The 17,619-nt window shown below is 39.2% G+C and overlaps 1 protein-coding gene across 1 annotated transcript in view; it reads right to left on the minus strand.

The window, feature by feature from the left end:
- Window positions 1-17,619, minus strand: part of TENM3 (teneurin transmembrane protein 3) — a 788,034-nt gene that overhangs the window by 49,704 nt on the left and 720,711 nt on the right. The window contains exons 19-22 of the mRNA XM_064273551.1: window positions 15,945-16,194; window positions 7,031-7,263; window positions 5,515-5,669; window positions 3,892-4,766 (exon numbers count right to left, since the gene is read on the minus strand). Of these exons, the coding sequence (XP_064129621.1) occupies window positions 3,892-4,766; window positions 5,515-5,669; window positions 7,031-7,263; window positions 15,945-16,194 (1,513 nt within the window). The remainder of the gene's footprint in view (window positions 1-3,891; window positions 4,767-5,514; window positions 5,670-7,030; window positions 7,264-15,944; window positions 16,195-17,619) is intronic.

A 17,619-nucleotide genomic window follows, 5' to 3' on the forward strand; every position in this document is an offset into this window, starting at 1 on the left:
AAAAGAGAGAGAACATGTAATATTGGGTAAATGTATTAAAAAATCAACACCAAGAATGGGAAATGTTAATATTTCCAATATTAACTACTGGCACAGAGAGGTCCAAATTTTCTCAGAAAACAAGTCAGCATTTATTTGGTACTTTTTCAACAAAGCCTTGGCAAGAAAGCCAGCTGGCAGGGTTTATCAGCTCTTCTCTGGCCTGTCTACCTCTTTGGTTTATTCCTCTACTCCTTCGTTCACCAAAGAGCTACTGGAGAGTTCTATACACACTGTGACATTCCAGGAATTGTGACTATCATAAAAGTAACAAAATACTTTCCATTTTTTAAAATACTTTCATGTACACTGTTTGCAGCCCTACACATAGCAATACGGTGGCAGGCTAATGGAAAACCAGAGTGTGTACTAAGGAAAAAAGTTATAGAATTAAAACATGCAAGATAGTAATTTCAGGGAAATCTCCCTTAACGTTTCTTTGGTAGGAACTATGGCAACTGTAAGCAGTAGGAAAATTTATTGATCCCAGGTTTTCTTCCATCTATTTTTGTCCTAAACGAGAAAATACATTTTCCTGAATCTCAAAGCTTTTTAAGCCCGCTAGAAATCTGGAGACATCCGTGTTTAATAAAAGTTCAATTTCTCTTTGCAAGGTGTTTATGTCCACAAAGATGATTACAGAGCAAACATCAGCTCAAGGGACTAAGGTCGCGAAAGGCTGAGCAGGCTGGCGTTTTTCAATTGAGAATGGTGATTCTTTCCACGATCTCCTTCTGGTTTTGGTAAAACTGTGGCCATTGTCAAATCGTTTCTTTGGGGATACTACCAAGTAACCTAATAAGGTCTAAATTAGACATGCAGTACTACAGAAAAATGCAGGGGAATACTACAAATACACAGTCATGTTCTGGGAGTCTGTCAGTTTACCAGTAGCTGCAAAGACCAGGGATGTCTGACAGGCACTCAGATTCCCCTGCTGCCTCTGTCGGGAGCTTCACATCCAGCTACACGTCAGAAAGTGATGTACAAGGATGTACAGGACCCAGGTCAGGATAGAGCACACACAGAGGGCTGGTCACGGCTCCGAGGGGCAGAAGCAGGCATTAAGTGTGTCCAACCGCAATCTCGATTACATTTGCAGATGAAATACCAGAACACAGAGAACGCTTCCGGAGGACTGGCCTGGTGAGGATTTGCTCCCCATGCCCCTCTTCCTGTGCCTTTACTTTTAAATATGTTTAAGTTTCTGACCCTTAGAAGGTGTGGACCCTTTCCCTTCAACAGACGAACTATGAGAACGTATGAAAGAAAAGAATGAACCTTGGTCATTCTGAAATAATGATTCTGAACTCCTCAGAATTTTTTTGTTTCAAGTTGTAATACTGCTGTATTGCAAAATGCATAAATGTTTCTGAGCCATTTTTTAGTCCTGTCTTTGCTTCAGACATCTTGAGGAAAATTAACAAAAACATTGCTTTTTAAAACCGGTATTTCTTCTGTCAGAAAAGTTATCTTTCAAACACTAGTTTGCTATACCACTATATTCTATATGCTTAAATATGTGTGTGTGTGTAACACACACACACATATAATTGTGAGGGTTATATTTGGTAAACATATTTGAATAATGCTTTTTGGAATAGTTACCATATTTTAATGCAAATAACACGCACCTTTTACGTCTGCTTGCCAATCGCACTACCCCCCCATGAGGTGTTTTCATAAGAACCACTATGCCAAATTTCTTTTACATGTTGTTGTAAAAAAATTAACACATCACCCTTATGAAAACACCTGGGGGGGTTGTGGTTGGCAAACAAACGCAGAAGACGCATGTTACCTGCATAAACATATGGTACCTCTGCTGTAGCTTTAAGATTTAATAATGTTGTGGGTTGTTGAGTCCTTTCTGACTCACAGTGACCCTATATGACAGAGTAGAACTGCCTCATAGGGTTTTCTATCTATAAATCTTTACAGGAGCAGACTGCCAGGTTTTTTCTCCTGTGGAGCTGCTGGTGGGCTTGAACCCGTCACCTTTTGGTTAGCAGCCCAACACTTAACCATTGTGCCACCAGATACGTTTTAATACATGCAGTGAGTCTGTATTAGGAAAATATGATTGTGACGTATTTCATTAAAACAATGCTTGCCTGTTTTAGTCACAAGATTTGCTTGCCAACCAACCACTACCTTAGCTACTGCACTATTTGACTAAGTCTGAAACTTTTGGAGAGTATGTTACTAGAAAAATATGTCTTCTTTGTGTGTCATCACTTTAAAAAAGTAAGAAATTGAAATTGTCTCATATCACCTCCACCAGCGGAGTTGCTAATTTTCCAGATGATTAATTAAAATTCACTTGTTGGTCATAAATACACCATTGCATCCATCGCAAGGTGTTCATATGTCAGTAGTAACCCACACAGATGAACTGTGCAGTGTCAATTCTGGGAGCAAATAAGGACACACTCAAAAATGACCCATAAAGCAGGGTTTCAGAAATAGACTAGACTAAAAACTTAATTCTTTATTTTTGCCCCACTTTCAACTAAATTGAAACCCCACCAATGCCACCACCATTTCCTGAAGATCTTATAATCAGAGAGCTCTCCTGCCCCGTCTCATCTGCTGGGGGCCCTTTCTCTGTGCTCGTTTTTGCCTCTTAGGCAACACAGCTACCACTTTGAAAACAGTGCAAAGGAAGTGCCTTCCATTAACTTCCAATTTATTCCTTTCCTATTGTGATCCTAAAATGAGCAAAAGGAATGTTAAGAACAGAATTTTAATGTAACCCAATTGAAAAGGTTTGTTCCTCTGACAAAATCATGCTGCTGGTGAACATTCATTTATTAAAAGGGAATCTGTCCAAAGAGAAAAGCAATGCGCGCTACAGGAAAACTAACCTTCGGGTATAAGATCCATCCCAGAAAAGTTGTACAAGAAAATATTTGTACATTGAATCATTTTTCTACTGACTTTTATTATGATGTCAGAGGCGTGCTCCTGCAGAAAATACTTCTGCTTTAGTGTATCACTCTAAAAATCCCACCGAGGAGCTCAACATTCATTTCAAGGATGATTCTGCATTTGTCAGCCCGTCATTGCTGGACATCTAATTTTCCCCCGTGGCTCGTGCAATGTCAGTCAAGTGAACAAGCAATGGAACATGGTTTTACACATGCACACACTGCAAAGTACACATACCATAAGATATACAACAGCTAATCCTCACGTCATTCTTGTTGACCTCACAAAATGTGCCTGCTCAAATGGGCCGCTGTCTTCTCACCCTGGCTGGATGAGCATCATACCTTTTCGCACGCTTTCAGACAGCGATCACAATTTCTAATTTACATTTACTTGTAAAGATGATTTTAAAGACAGTTTAGCATCTCCAATAACTGATGATAAAAAGTAAGCTCTTCTTTGATAAAAATAACACTGGAGTACAGGCGCAATCAGCAAAGGTCATTGAAACGTTTTCAAAGCTTTTCTGCAGTGAAAGCTCCTGACATACTCAGCTTTTTCAAATGGGCCGATGCACACCCAAAGGGTTTATGCCTAAAAGCAGAGCTGCACTATGTTTCTGGAAAGGTCTGCTGCTAACACACCAGGGCTGTGTGCAGCCGAAGGTTAATCTTTGAGCAAAAGTAGATTTACCTTGAAGCTGACAAAGCTTAAGCTTCAGGTCTTCTCACTTACATGTGTTTCTTCCGAGGCCCTGAATCTAATTTTCAATCTTGTAATTTTGTCTTCTTTTTCATAAACGGGGATTCAAAAAATTATATAAGCCTCAAGCCCCACAAAACCTGGATCCTTCTTGCCTTTAAGATTATATTATTAGATTCATAGTATTTCATAATCAGAGTAGAATGATGATATACTTACTCAAAAAATGTTGTCCATCCAGTTTCATCGCTCTTAGTGGCTAACAGGCCACTATTGCCGTGGTACGTAAACAAAACTAATTCCAGGCCTTGAGCTGTCATGCTTTTCAAACATCCATTTGTTCCTATTGTCAACCATATCACTTGGTTATCTGGAGACACCACTCGAACTGGCATCCGATTTGGGTCCCGTCTAATTCTAAGGGTGTTGCCACTGCTGTCGGTCACAGCAGTAATATCATTGTCGTTGCTGTAGCTAAAATTGTACAGGTACTCACCAGTGACTAAACTCACAGTGTACTGGTGAGTACCGTTGATGTCAAAGATATAGAGTTCTTGATCAGTTGGAGAGGCAACTTCGTAACAGTTCATGGAGTTCAGTAAAGGCTTATTCTCCGACACAGCCCGAATCCGAATGTTCCCCAGGTCTGCAACGTACAGCGTGCCATCTGGAGAGGCGGCCAGGGAGGACGGAGCGCTAAGCTTGGCGTCTTTGGCATAGCCGTCTCCACTCTGATAACAGTCACAGTTGGCATCATTTTTGCAGTCACACTCTGAAGGTATTCCAGCAACTAAGGAGATTTCCCCATCTGTCGTGACCTGCCTTATTCGGTTAATTTTCTTCTCATCAGTTTCCGTGATGTACAGGACGCCGCTGTAGGACACGGCAATGGCTGTAGCTGATTCCAGTGTTGTCTGAACAGCGTGCTTCCCCGCGGAATATTCCACTCCAGGCACCTGACAGTGCATGGGCCGGCCGGCAGCAATGCGAACTTGACGGTTTTCAGTGATCTGTAAAACTACATTATTATCCAGGACATAAATGGAGTTATCCATAGGGTTAATGGCTAGGTCAGTGGGCCACTCCAGACGCACCTTAATAAAAAAGAAATGGCCTGGTTAGTCAGTTACTGCACTGCAGCTAATTTGCCAGAAGAGTAAATTAGACCATGCAGTGAAATTAGCATTAATTTGATACTGTCCTAAATTTTTTTTTAAATAGACACAGTAAAATAAACTTAAAAGTTTTGAGTAGAAACAAATGTGGAAAACAACATTTTATTTAAAAATGCAGACACTGAAAGTTACACTAGCTATACCCAGACAGCAACGGACCGCTAAGTAGTGAGTCAACAGGCATCGGCGAGATGCAAGCAGATGCCCTGTCTGCCCCCTCCAGCGTCAGGGCCACCAAACATCAGGGCTTTCATGCTGATGTATTTTCAATCAGGGCTAAAGTCGCTAATTCTAAATATAAGTCCTTTGGACTAATCACGGTGGGCTCTGGCTGCTACTTTAGGAGCTCAGGCAATCACAAGGTCAGAGAGTTAAGCCATTTTGTTCTTTTTGGAATATCTGCATGCTGCTACTCTAGGTATTTCATCACAAATGCTTGGCACTTCTTAGTGATAACTGTTCTGTATCACACTGAATTCAGCATATGCAGAATTGAAGAAGAAAATAACTTTTTTGTTAGCTCCCGATACACATTTAAATAGAATAGCTTTCTCACAGACACAGCCACATATGACATATGCAGTTTGATATGTTGCCATCACAGTCTACTGACATGGTAAACCAAGTCACCTAAAAGGAAAACAGACATCCGAGCTTAAGACCCCACCTGGCTGATGTGCATGCTGGTGTCACAGGTTAAAGGCCTGGCTGAAGTCAGGTCATTGGAACCTAAGAGAGTCGATATGATTCCATTTTGGTCCACTTTTCTGATCATGGTTCCATCAACAAAGTAGATTAATCCATTCTTATCAACAGCCATTCCTTTACCCAAGAGAAATAAATGTTACAAATTTTTCAAAAATGATTAATTTTGATTAAATGACAGGTGCATTGTTAAAGTCAACATTTAACCCCACAGTGCCAATACAGCGTTTATATTACAAATAAATATGAAATGTAATAAACAATACAGATGTGTAAGAGTCTCCAGTGAGTGTATGAATCACCCTGTACATTTTAAATATAAGGTTATAATGTCTAAATAACGTCATTGTCTATAAATTATAGAACCAGTTCAAATTCGGCTCCAGTGAACTTAGAGTAGTGATATTCTTCTAACAAAAATAGATCTGAACCCCAAGAGTACGGCCCTTGGACACCCTTTGAGCTCAGTACTAAAGTCACTCCTGAGGTTCACCCTTCAGCCAAAGATGAGGCAGATCCATAAAACAAAATGAGACTAAATGGCCACACCAGCCCAGGGCAGGGACGAGAAGGCAGGATGGGACAGGAAAGCTGGTAATGGGGAACCCAAGGTCAAGAGGGGGAGAGTGTTGACATGTTGTGGGGTTGGGAACCAATGGCACAAAACAATATGTGTATTAACTGTTTAATGAGAAACTAATTTGCTCTGTAAACCTTCACCTAAAGTACAATTAAAAACAAGATCTAAGCCAGGTTAGTATTTTATTGACCTTGTTACAATGATATTTGCTATTATGAATAATTCAGTATAACAAATACTTTTTCCCAGTCCTTGTTCACATAATAGCCATTGGCTATATTGAAAATAAATATATAAATAAAGCCCCCAAACCCAAAACTAAACATTCTAATGAATGGGATAATACATGAGCAAGGAGTCAGTCCTGATTGGTTTAAAAGCCAGGAAGCTTTCTCACATAGAATTTCAGCTCTTGTTACCTCCAGAAATGCCTCACAGCAAGCATTTTTTTCCCATGGCATAGAAACAAAGGTTGACAGCTCCAAACTGGGTGAGGGCTAATAGGGTTGCTTAGGGATGGCTTTTAAAGAGGCCTGGGATCCATTCACGATAAAGAAATTCCAGGACAATGAAAGAATTTGGATACTTCTTTAAGTTTAACAGGATGTGACCTGAATAATATACAGTAGTTCCTTTATTCTTTGAAAAGTTGAAAAAATAGTATGACAATAAAAAATGCCAAGAACCTAATACTTATTATAAAATCAACTTAAGATTCTAGCAGTCTAGCGTTAAATGGCCTTTAAAAACACTAGATGTGAAACAGTTTTTCAGGACTCAGTTGAGGGTAAAATGTTAGACTCAGCATTAAGCACAATCAGGCACCAACTGTATTGTCTACTTCCCTTTTTTTTTTTTTTTAATAAAAAGAAACCCTTAAATTGATAACTGCCAGTACCTTTGGGACTCATGAGCGTGGCTTCCACAGCCTTCCCTCCATCCCCACATCTGGCTTCGTCAAACGGGAGGCACTGCTCCCCGGTCCCTGCAACCACTTCGGCATTTTTAGTCAAGTCTTTTGCGCCTGTGAGTGACTTTGGGCGGTAAATTCTGCGGGTGTTAGTGTCAGAAACATACAGGTCTCCTGTGACTGGATCAGTTGCGAGGTAGTATCTGTGAGCTGGGTTGCTGCTGTAAAAAGGGATCAGACGCAGTTGTCACAAGAGAGTTATTCCTAGCAGAGGATAATTAAAAGCAAAATAAAATGGATGATGAGAAACTGATTAAGAACTTGAATCTGTTATGAAAGACTTGAAAATGAACATCATACTTAATAATGACTGAAAAGAATGTGATCACTGGTAGCAATCTCTGATGTTACTGTTTTCCTCTGTGCCTGACGCTGAGGGTTCAACAATTCTTTATCAGCCATCTGAAAGATAACTAACCTTTATCAGGTAATATGCCTATGGCCTGAAACAAAGAAGCGAGTTACCTACATCTCTTTGGCTCAGCCCAAAGCCATTGATAAGGTATCCTTGAGTGGTAGACCCAACGTTCATTCAGGGTAAAGTGTCCCAATCCAGCTTCCCAGTGAAGTACAATATGCTGCTCATTTCACTCAGACCTCATCAGTGGGAACTGTCCTTTCTCTTCTTGCTACAAAACCAAATCAAACAGAATACCCACCCCTGGCCATCTTGATTGTTTATCATAATCCAGGATAGCAATCTGAAGCACTTGCAATGTTTGTCCTGAGCTATAGTGTTTATTAAAATGAGGTCATTCAGGTGTGGGAGGCAGTCTCAGTTGGTGGCCTAATGCGATGAGTCAGAGTGCTAGATCTATCAGTTCTATTTCTAACATTTTTAAACTGAGCAGCAAAATCAGTCTGTGAATTTGGAGAGATACAGGTATCTGTTCACAAAATGTAGTGCCTCCATTTTATAAATACGTTGTTGTTGCTAGCTGCCGTCGAGTTGGCCCCAATTCATGGCGACCCCATCCACAAGAAGACTGGACTGCTGTGATCCGTAACGTTTTCACTGGCTGATTTTTTCAGAGTATTACCAGGCCAGGCCTTTCTTCCTACACTGTCCTAGTCTGTAAGCTCCACTGAAACCTGCTCAGCATCATAGCAACACACAAGACCGCCCTGCGAGGGGTGGTGGCTGCTTACGGGGTGCACTGACCGGTAATGGAACCTGGGCCTCCCATGTTGAAGGCGAGAAGTCTACCACTAAAAGGCCACTGCTCTCTTCTGTAAATATAAGGTAGGGAAAATTAAAACATCTCAGCTGGTAAGGCCAACGTTACCAAAGAGTGGGCAAATTACAACATAGTAGGAATTAAAAAGTCAATCTTCTTACAAGTACTCAACACCACATTCTTAAAAATATAATTTTGCGCCATGTGCAAATAGTGTCTCGTGAAAAATAAATAAATCTAAAAAGAGTTTAAATGGTTGTGTCCCAAAAAGATGTCCAGTGACAGGAATAGAGCAGGTTCCATGAATCTTTTGATGATGAGCTTGGTCTCACTGAGGCGTTCTCATTGATTCTTTCTCTCCACACACACACAATTATATGCGTGTTTTCCATTTATCTTATACGTGAGCATCAAAAATATGTAGTATAAACCTAACTCTATGTGAAAATAATTACTCCGATAATAGTGCAGTAGTTTTCTCGTTACTAGTCAGGTACTAAGGAAACAATTCCCAGGACTTACTGCTCTGCCTTTTAACTGACGAGTGTATGCACTGCACCCCTCCTGTAAGAGATTCTATTTTTAAAACAACAGGTTACAATTCCCACTAGTGTTTCTCACACCGGTGGAGGGGGTAGCAGGCCACACTGGAGTCTGTGGAGACTTTCAGAGCTGTGATGTTGGAGTACCACCTCACAAAAGGACTCATTTCCAGGTTCTCCTTTCCAGTCTTTACTTTCTTTTAGTGACAAGAGACAGCCTTGAGTGTGTAAATATGTGTGAAAGGGTGAAAAGTGACATAAAGAAGTCATAAAAAGATGCAAGTCATTATGAAATAAAAACATTTCACAACTGTTGGGTTATGCCGAATGATTAACTTGCCATGCTAAGTGTTGTTGTATCATTTCCTCAAGATGATGGCTGGAATTTAAAATGCAGCAAGATATATTCTGTTCCTTAATGTGCCTGTTTATTTCTTTGTAATGAAGTATAAAGTTACGTATCAATATGACATTCACAAGAATTTTACAGAGTTTTTTTTCGTTCTATGAAGTCTGACATCGACAGAGTCGGTCTCTCACGTGTATATAATTGGTAAGTGTGTCTTTCAGTTATACATCTATGAATATGAGCTTGGGATCAGGTTGCCTGGGTTTGAACCCCGGTTTTAACACTCATTAATGGTGTGATCTTGGATAAGTTATCTATCTGTGCCTCAGATTCCTTATCTGTAAAGGGACAATAGTAATACATACCTCAGAGGATTTCGTGAGGATTACATGAAGTAATACACATAAAATCCCTGGAACACTGCCAAGCACGTAACCCACGCCCAAAGAGCATTAGCTATTCTCAGTGTGGTCTTTGGTCCTATCTCCTCCTACACTGCGACGTCTCCTGCCTTGGAACTCCATACAGTCTATAAGTACAATAACTACTGTTCACTAACTCAAGTATGACTTACTTTTTGAAAATTAATAAGGAGAAAGCATTTATCTAAATTTGGTTAGGTTCACATTTGTTTCTTGAATCCTGCTGTCATTATACTGTAACATTAACCCATCTGCCCCCAAATCCCATTGCCGTAGAGTTGATTAAGACACATACCGACCCTATAGGACAGAGTAGAACTGCTCCATAGGGTTTCCAAGGAGCGGCTGGTGCATTTGAACTGCTGACCTTTTGGTTAGCAGCCAAGCTCTTTAACCACTGTACCACTAGGGCTCCACTATAACTTTATAAACCATAAAAATGATGCTGACCCATCTTAAAATACACATTTTGAATTGTTTAAGAAGTAGCGACAATAAAATGAACTGAATCATGCATATTTTTCCATCGTGTCCCTTGTTTTGAGAAAAAACAAACCACTCTGAGGTGGCTGCTGTGCAAAACCACCTGACATTCAAGTCATAAGCTTTGCATTTATTGGCATCAGCTTTATGCTAGTGGGCTAGTGATACAAGAATATCCAAAGTGGTGCTTACTTATATCTGTGTGTTTCCTGTCAACTTCCTTGAAGACACAGAAATTTCTAACTTAAGCAACATATGTCAATGGTTTTGAAAGCGTCCGCCAAACAAAGCCCTAATTTTGCACACAACCCCATCGTCTGGAGAGCAAACAGAGAGAATCTGTGGCCCTAGAGAAGAGAATCGGCCTCTGGAAACACTCCCACAGAGTGGTAGGAAATGAGAACTGGATAAATTCTCCGCAGTGTAGCTCAGCATGGTAAGTTAAAGCTAGTCTTAGATCCTAGCCTTTTTTAAATGAAAAGAGGGCAAAGTATTAAAAGAAAGAAAGAAAAAAAAAAAGTGTGGAAATTTTTAGTTGACAGACTGGTGGCAGAGAAGCTCTGAACCATGTGAGAGAGTTGGGATTCTTGGACACCTAATTTAAGCATGGAGAGTTTTCTGATAAGGTAAGCTAGTACTTGCCCTCCAACTTCCTGAAAAGCCAACACACTAAAGAGGCTGGTGTGTTAGTACAAATAAATGGCTGGTGAGTTTTTGCAGCAGTGGTCTATCCAGTGTGAAAACATGAGGCTACCATGACTGAAAACAGTCTGCAGCTGGCGGCTGGCGTGCATGTTTTGGGAAACCTCTGTTCAGCAGTCTGAAGTTTTTCTGTTTCAGAGAAGTTTAAAATGACATTTAGATTGTGACTAATAGCAGCAACACAAAACAGATCAAGTTAAGCTACTTGAGTACATTGCATCTTGATTCGTAAGTCATCCTGAAGTGCCCAGAGCGTCACAATTATCGGGCCGTCTTCTCTACAGTCTTAGTCAATTAGACACGGACCCAGTGGTAAATGCAGGCTTGATTTGCTCATTTTGTCAAAGTCCAAGTTCTTAGACAAGAGAAATCTTTGCAAAGAACATGCCATAGAATAGACACTGTTAGCACTTTTACCTTTTTAGCTGGAAATTATACCACAGCTCTTGGAACACGAAGTGTCTGAAGAAGCATTACAAATTACATTTATGTATAAAAGCAAAATTGTCTATTTTCTGGTAACCAAGACTGTTTAGATTATTGCAAGCAAAGGTTTGGTATGTAGTATTTCTGTGCCTACTTAATTTTTAAATATGAAGTCAATAAGGACTGCTGAATCAAGTTTAAAAAATTTTATATCTAAATTTAATTGGATTCAAATTCATAGACCTGTGATTGACACTATCTTTGATCCTTTAATTGGTGATGTAAAATTCACAAAGTTGATTTTTAATCCTACATGTTTAAATGCCCCTTGGCTGGTATTAGTTAATTAATTTACGTTCCTTTCTTTTGGAAGTTTTAAGAATTGGAACAGGGATGAGCTACAATTTACCACCTGTAAATGGGGTTTGTTAGCGAAGGAATAATATAAACATCACAGGGGGATATGTTTAGCATATCTAGAAAAAACACTTTTTAAAGCATTTTAGAAGCTTTCACTTATGTAGACTCTTCAGTATGTTGATTGAGTAGTATTTATATCTCTTCATTAAAGTATAGTTAGACTTTTATATAGTATCCTGCCTATATTTATTAATTTTGTATAAAAGAATACTGTCTGCATTTTTAAATAATAAGATTACGTGTTTTTATATTTACTTTGTTATCCAATGTTGTTATTATTTTGCCACTAGTCCAGACAGTAAGAGGACAGAAGCCTGCAGTTTATGTTTTACTCGGTCATTAACAACTGACAGCACCGTTCATTTGTATAGATTTAGACATATTTTTCAATTTTTTTTCTTCCTATCACTTCCTATCAACATAAAAGCTCCTCACAACTTTTATGTTAGCCAGGAAAGGAGGATAAGGGGAAAGCCGAGCAGGACCCCATTAACCAGTAAAAGGAAGATGAGCTAGGTAGGCAAGTAAGAAGATGTGCATCTGAAACGAATTTTAATTTTTTTAAGCTAAATGAAGAATCTCCACTGAGCTGAAATATGTTGACTTTGGTAAGTCAATTTTGATTAATTAGGTTATTAAGCAAACTGAATCAATATTTTTATCAATGACATCATCTGTTTGATTATTTGGGCTCAAAACCTTGGTCATTTTCTGTCTTCCTCTTCCTCATCACTCATATACTGTCTGCCCATTCTTTGCCTTCCTTTACTTTATTGGTTGAATTCCTTCATTGCAAGCCATCCTCTTGTAGGTATCATGGTTGTAGCACGACAGCTGTCTAATTGGTATTCAAGTCATTCTGAACACTGATCTGAGATTAATCTTCCTAAAAGGCCACTTTGAGTATGCCACTATCTTGTTCAAAATCATGAAATGGTTCCCCTCTGTCTCTGTTATCCTATAGACCAGAATAGCGGCCCCTGGGAGTGCTCACAGCCCTAAGCAACCTGACCATAACCTACTTTTCTATCTGGATCTCTCATTATACCAACATGCAGCCTCTGCTCCCCTCAGGTGACTCTGATTACTCTCAGAACGTGTCTTGCTCATCGCTTTCCCAGACCCCTGTGAGTTTACATTTCTTTTTCTTACTGACCTCCTTTCTTTTTGCTGTTATGTTTAAGCAGATCTCATTTTTAGGCCTAGCTCAAATATCAACCCTTCCAGGAGGCTTTTCCTTACCATCCTCCTGTCTCCCGGTAATCTCTTCCTCTACAGAGTTACTCTCACAGTGTCAGCCACGGACATGATAAAGTTGCAAAGGATGATGGTGATAATGCTATTTGTCACATGTATACCTTGTTTCCCTTCCTAGGTAGTGAGCTCTAAGAGCAGGTACTTTGTCTTATACTACTGTCTGTCAAAGTGTCTAGCACACGGTAGGTAATGAGTTAACTGACTGACTTAATAAAGATGGATATCAATATAAAACCCAAACAGTGCATTTTACATGCATGGACGTGAAGGAAATGCAGGAGTCAGAGCTTAGCCATGAAAACGTGCAGAGGTGATGGGCGAGGGAAGGTCATGAGAGGGAGATTACAATGAGTGCTGCTGCCAAACACCATGGGTTAGTGCATAGGTGAGTACACACACAAGTTTACGTCCTTAAGAACTGCCAACGGCGAAGCTCTAACCTCACAGATTTTGTTCCCAGACAACAGGATTAAAGCTCCAAGTAATTTGTCAAATGATTGGAAACGAGTCTAGCTTTTTACACACCTAGGGAATCACTTCACAGAAACCTAGCCATTTGGACGTATAAAAGCTGGCTGTGTGGTGTAGAAGAAAGAACACAGTTTTTAGGTGGTTCAAATCTCTGCTCCCATTTCTTGGTAATGTGTCTTGGGAAAGACAGGTTAACTGCCTTGAGCCTCATCTGTAACCTGAAGGACTGTTGTGTGGGTCTGCGCTAACATATAAAGTACCTGGCACCACACCTCGTGGGTAACAGGCCAGCTTGTTAAGTGACAGCCACTCTGACAGCTCTTCTCTGTACTGTGTCCAGCATTTTCACATTTAGTTGGGGTATACCTGTTTGTCTTCCCTCTTTTTTCCACAGTTACCAAGAAAGCAAGGCCAGAAAAATTCAGATATTCTGCTGTGTTTCTAATAACAGGGCTTTGCATGCTCAGGAGGCTGGAGAAATTTAGTGTTAATCTTAGCGTGTGGCTGAGTTTTTAGCAGATAGTACAAGATCAATAGGGGATTTCAGAAAAGGTCACCGCACCATGCCTGGTCACATTGATATGCAACAAGCTTACACATCATTCAGGAGAACTTTGGTTTTTATTTTCCTAGTTGTCAATCTCTACACAACAGTTTAAATGGATTTTGTTGATTTATTCATAAAGAACTTCAAATAAAATCTTGCTTTTTTTTCAAACTGATATAATTTATTAGATATTTTAATGGCCAAATTAGATCGAGCATGTCCAGTTTTCTTAGCGATTTCTAACTTTACTTTTAAATGTTATCTGTCCCCCTTTCCCCACCTTTTTGTTGCTGTTCTGAGCAGTTTTCCAGTGAAAAGTGCTCACACAAGCTTTCACTGTACCTTTTCCAGCTAAGGTAGATTGCAAATAGAGTAAGAAAAACGTCTGGGCCTATATGTAGTATTTGCACCAACTGTATTCATGCTTAGTTTCGAAGAAAATCTTTTCCCCATAATACTGTCGATGAAAATAGTACTTCTTAAAACTCAAATTTAGCAGCTCTCCCAACTTAGGACATATAAACTAAAGGCAGAGATGAATTACCAGGAAGCTAACAAAGTTCTGGGTCCCTCACTTGCAGAGGTCCTTTCCAAGCCCAGTAAGGGGCCCTGACAATATGTTCATAAGACTTTTTTTTTTTTTTAATTTTTCAAAGTAAAATATTTTGGGATTCTTTTCCTTAAACAGGGTCCTCTAAATTTAATGTTTTTGTGCCCAAGAAAACAAGAATCTGCCTGTCTATCAGTCAAACTATACTGCCTCTTTAAACTCTCCTACTGTGCTTTTCATGCGTCCTGGACAACGTGGCTTAGATTATGTGAAGCAGTGACTGAAGCATAGCAATATTTTTTTGTTATACTTTTTTTGGTAACACAATCTATTTTATGAACCAACCTGAAAATATTGCCCAAATTATACCGTATAATATAATTTGCAATATATGACATAATAATCATTTAGTTAAGCAGATTTAACTCCTCTCTCATGATGACATCTTATTAGAGAACAATTTCAGAGTCATGTTGAGATGGAAAAAGAACATTTAAACACATACAATAACCTTTAAGCAAGACGCTTACCTATGTCTAAAATCTTTATTTCTTGGTGGAAGCAGATAAAAAAAGGTAAAAAAAGAACACACAGTTAGAAAAGCCTTCTAAAATAGAATGAGTTGAATACTGAAATTTTTATGTTTTGTAAGGAAAATTGCCAACTTAAACTGAAATAACTCTAGAAAAGAATTTTGTAGGCCACGGCTGATCAAATGACTTATGGAATAGGATGATTTTGATAATCACACTTAAGTAAACAAAGCAAACACAACAGTTTGTTATCTTTCTGACTGGTATTATGGCTAACAGATTAACTCAACTTAGAGATCTAATATTTTAATTAAAGGGAGTACGCAGCCTTTGTTTTTTTACTACTATGTTCTGAATCACAATGAAATGTTTTACAGGGTTAGTCTAAAGAAAGCTAACCAAACCCATTGCCACACATAGTGACCCTATAGGACAGAGTAGAGCTGTCCCATAGGGTTTCCAAGGAGCAGCTGGTGGATTTGAACTGCTGACCTTTTTGTTTTCAGCCAAGCTCTTAACCATTCGCCACCAGGACTTCAAGAAAACTAAAGTGCTTAAAAAACGAAAGGGTTTAACAATCCTAGTTCTATCCTTCTAGAGCACAGAGAGTTCACTGGAATCAGGAGGCATTTCATACACTGGCTCACTTGATACTATGTACATACTGACAGTGCAGTATGGACGTGTTGTGCTTCTCTCACTTCAGTCAAGAACCTAGCTTCTCTCTAGGAGGACTTTAAACACCAGGAAAGTAGGTTTGCATAAATAAATTAGTACATTAGACTTAACACTTTGGCATGTTTAGCTTTTTTAAACACACAGTTATTCAAAATTTCAAACATAACAAAACTATTGTGAAAGGCCAATTTACTGTTTAAAGTGAGTTCTGTTTTGAGGCATTAAAGTTCAAATGTATGAACTCTGTTACAGGTTTAAGAATCCCAAAATAAGGAAAGACATACCTTAGTTCTAAAACGCTTGTTACGTTTCCGGAAGGGAATATCCGCCGAACATAGTTGAAATCGCCTACGTACAGACTGCCGTCGATCCCACAAGCCAAGGCAACTGGGGCCAGGAGTTTATTACCATCCGCTTGACCGTTGCAGCTTGGGCAGGAGATACTGCGTCTCCGTCCATTGCCCATGACACTGCTGACCACCGGGGGCTGCTGGGAGATAAACTGGTTTTCCCCATTGCCTTTGTACAGTATGCCTGGAAGAAACAAAATGAATTTTCTGATGATAAAAGGTGTAAAGGTAAATAAGTTCACTACACATCCAGCCATAATTCAATGCCTTTTAGGTTTAGACTGGGAAAACTTTCACTTAAAGTTCTGTTGGAAAGAATTCTATTCAATTACCTAGTGTAAAATATTATAAGATAGAGTAAACGAGATATGATCAAGTACGGAAAGTGCTGTTATGAACTTAAAGAAGTGTATGATAAAAGGAATAAAGAAAGAACAAGAAAAAGTAAAAACCCAAACTCACAACATCAGTGGTTCTCAAACTTGGCTACCCACCGGAACTGCCTGAGGAAGCTGTAAAAACTACCGTGCCTGCTTCTCTCCCCCAGAGACAATGATGTAACAGGTCTGGGCTGCAGCCTCGGCATGGAGAGTTTTAAAAGTTCTCCAGGTGACCCCAACGTGCAGCCACATTTGAGAACCAGGCTCTACATAACGTTCTAGGGAATAACAACTTTGCCTATTTGTTAAACAATGTTGAAAATATCATATATTAATCCAACAAATAAAAATGTGTGCCAGAAATATTAATTTCTTCCTTATGAGTTTATCATTGATTTTAAAAAGTTAAAAATACTTTATAGGAAACAGAAAATACATATTAAACCTTCAAAGTTGTTCATTATAATGAAGACCTATTTTAACTATACTGTCAAGGAATATTCTTCTTATTTATATTATCCTCTGATAAGAATGCATATACACAGCTATTCAAAATTTCAAACATAACAAAACTCTTGTGGAAGCCAAATTTACTATTTAAAGCGAATTCTGTTTTAAGGCAAAAAAAAGTGCCCATCATTTTAAGAAAACAAAATGCTATGCTAATCGCCTTTTATAGCCTTTAATTTAATGAAAATCTGAGAAAAATACCTAATGAATACTAAATGTTGCTTTGAGTTGAGGTTTGAGTTTTATTCATTCTGCCGTCACTACGTATAGATCGACGGCTGTTTTGGTCTGACGTAGATTGGATGGTCAGCTGTTATTGTTCCATGTGTATTTTATGACAGTTTTCAATGTGTTATTACCTGTATAAACCACCTGCTGCTGACTTTAAACCCCCCAAACACCAAATCCATTGCTGGCAAGTCGATTCTGACTCACGGCAACTCTGTAGGACACAGTGATAGGGCTTCCGAGGTTATAATGCTTACGAAGCAGGCTGCCCCATCCTTCTCCCGTAGAGTGGCTGGTGGGCTTGAACTGCTGACCTTTCTGTCAGCAGCTGAGTGCTTGACCACTGTGCCACCAGGCTCTGACTTGAAAGCTGCAGATCCTATGTTTACTGTATGTTCTATGTTTCAAAGCTTTCTTCAGAGCCAACGATTATACTTTTTAGCAGATGTACTGTGAAGACCATTATTCTCATGAAAATACAAACAGGAAAC

The sequence above is a fragment of the Loxodonta africana genome, chromosome 21 (assembly GCF_030014295.1).
Source record: "Loxodonta africana isolate mLoxAfr1 chromosome 21, mLoxAfr1.hap2, whole genome shotgun sequence".
NCBI lineage: Eukaryota > Metazoa > Chordata > Mammalia > Proboscidea > Elephantidae > Loxodonta > Loxodonta africana.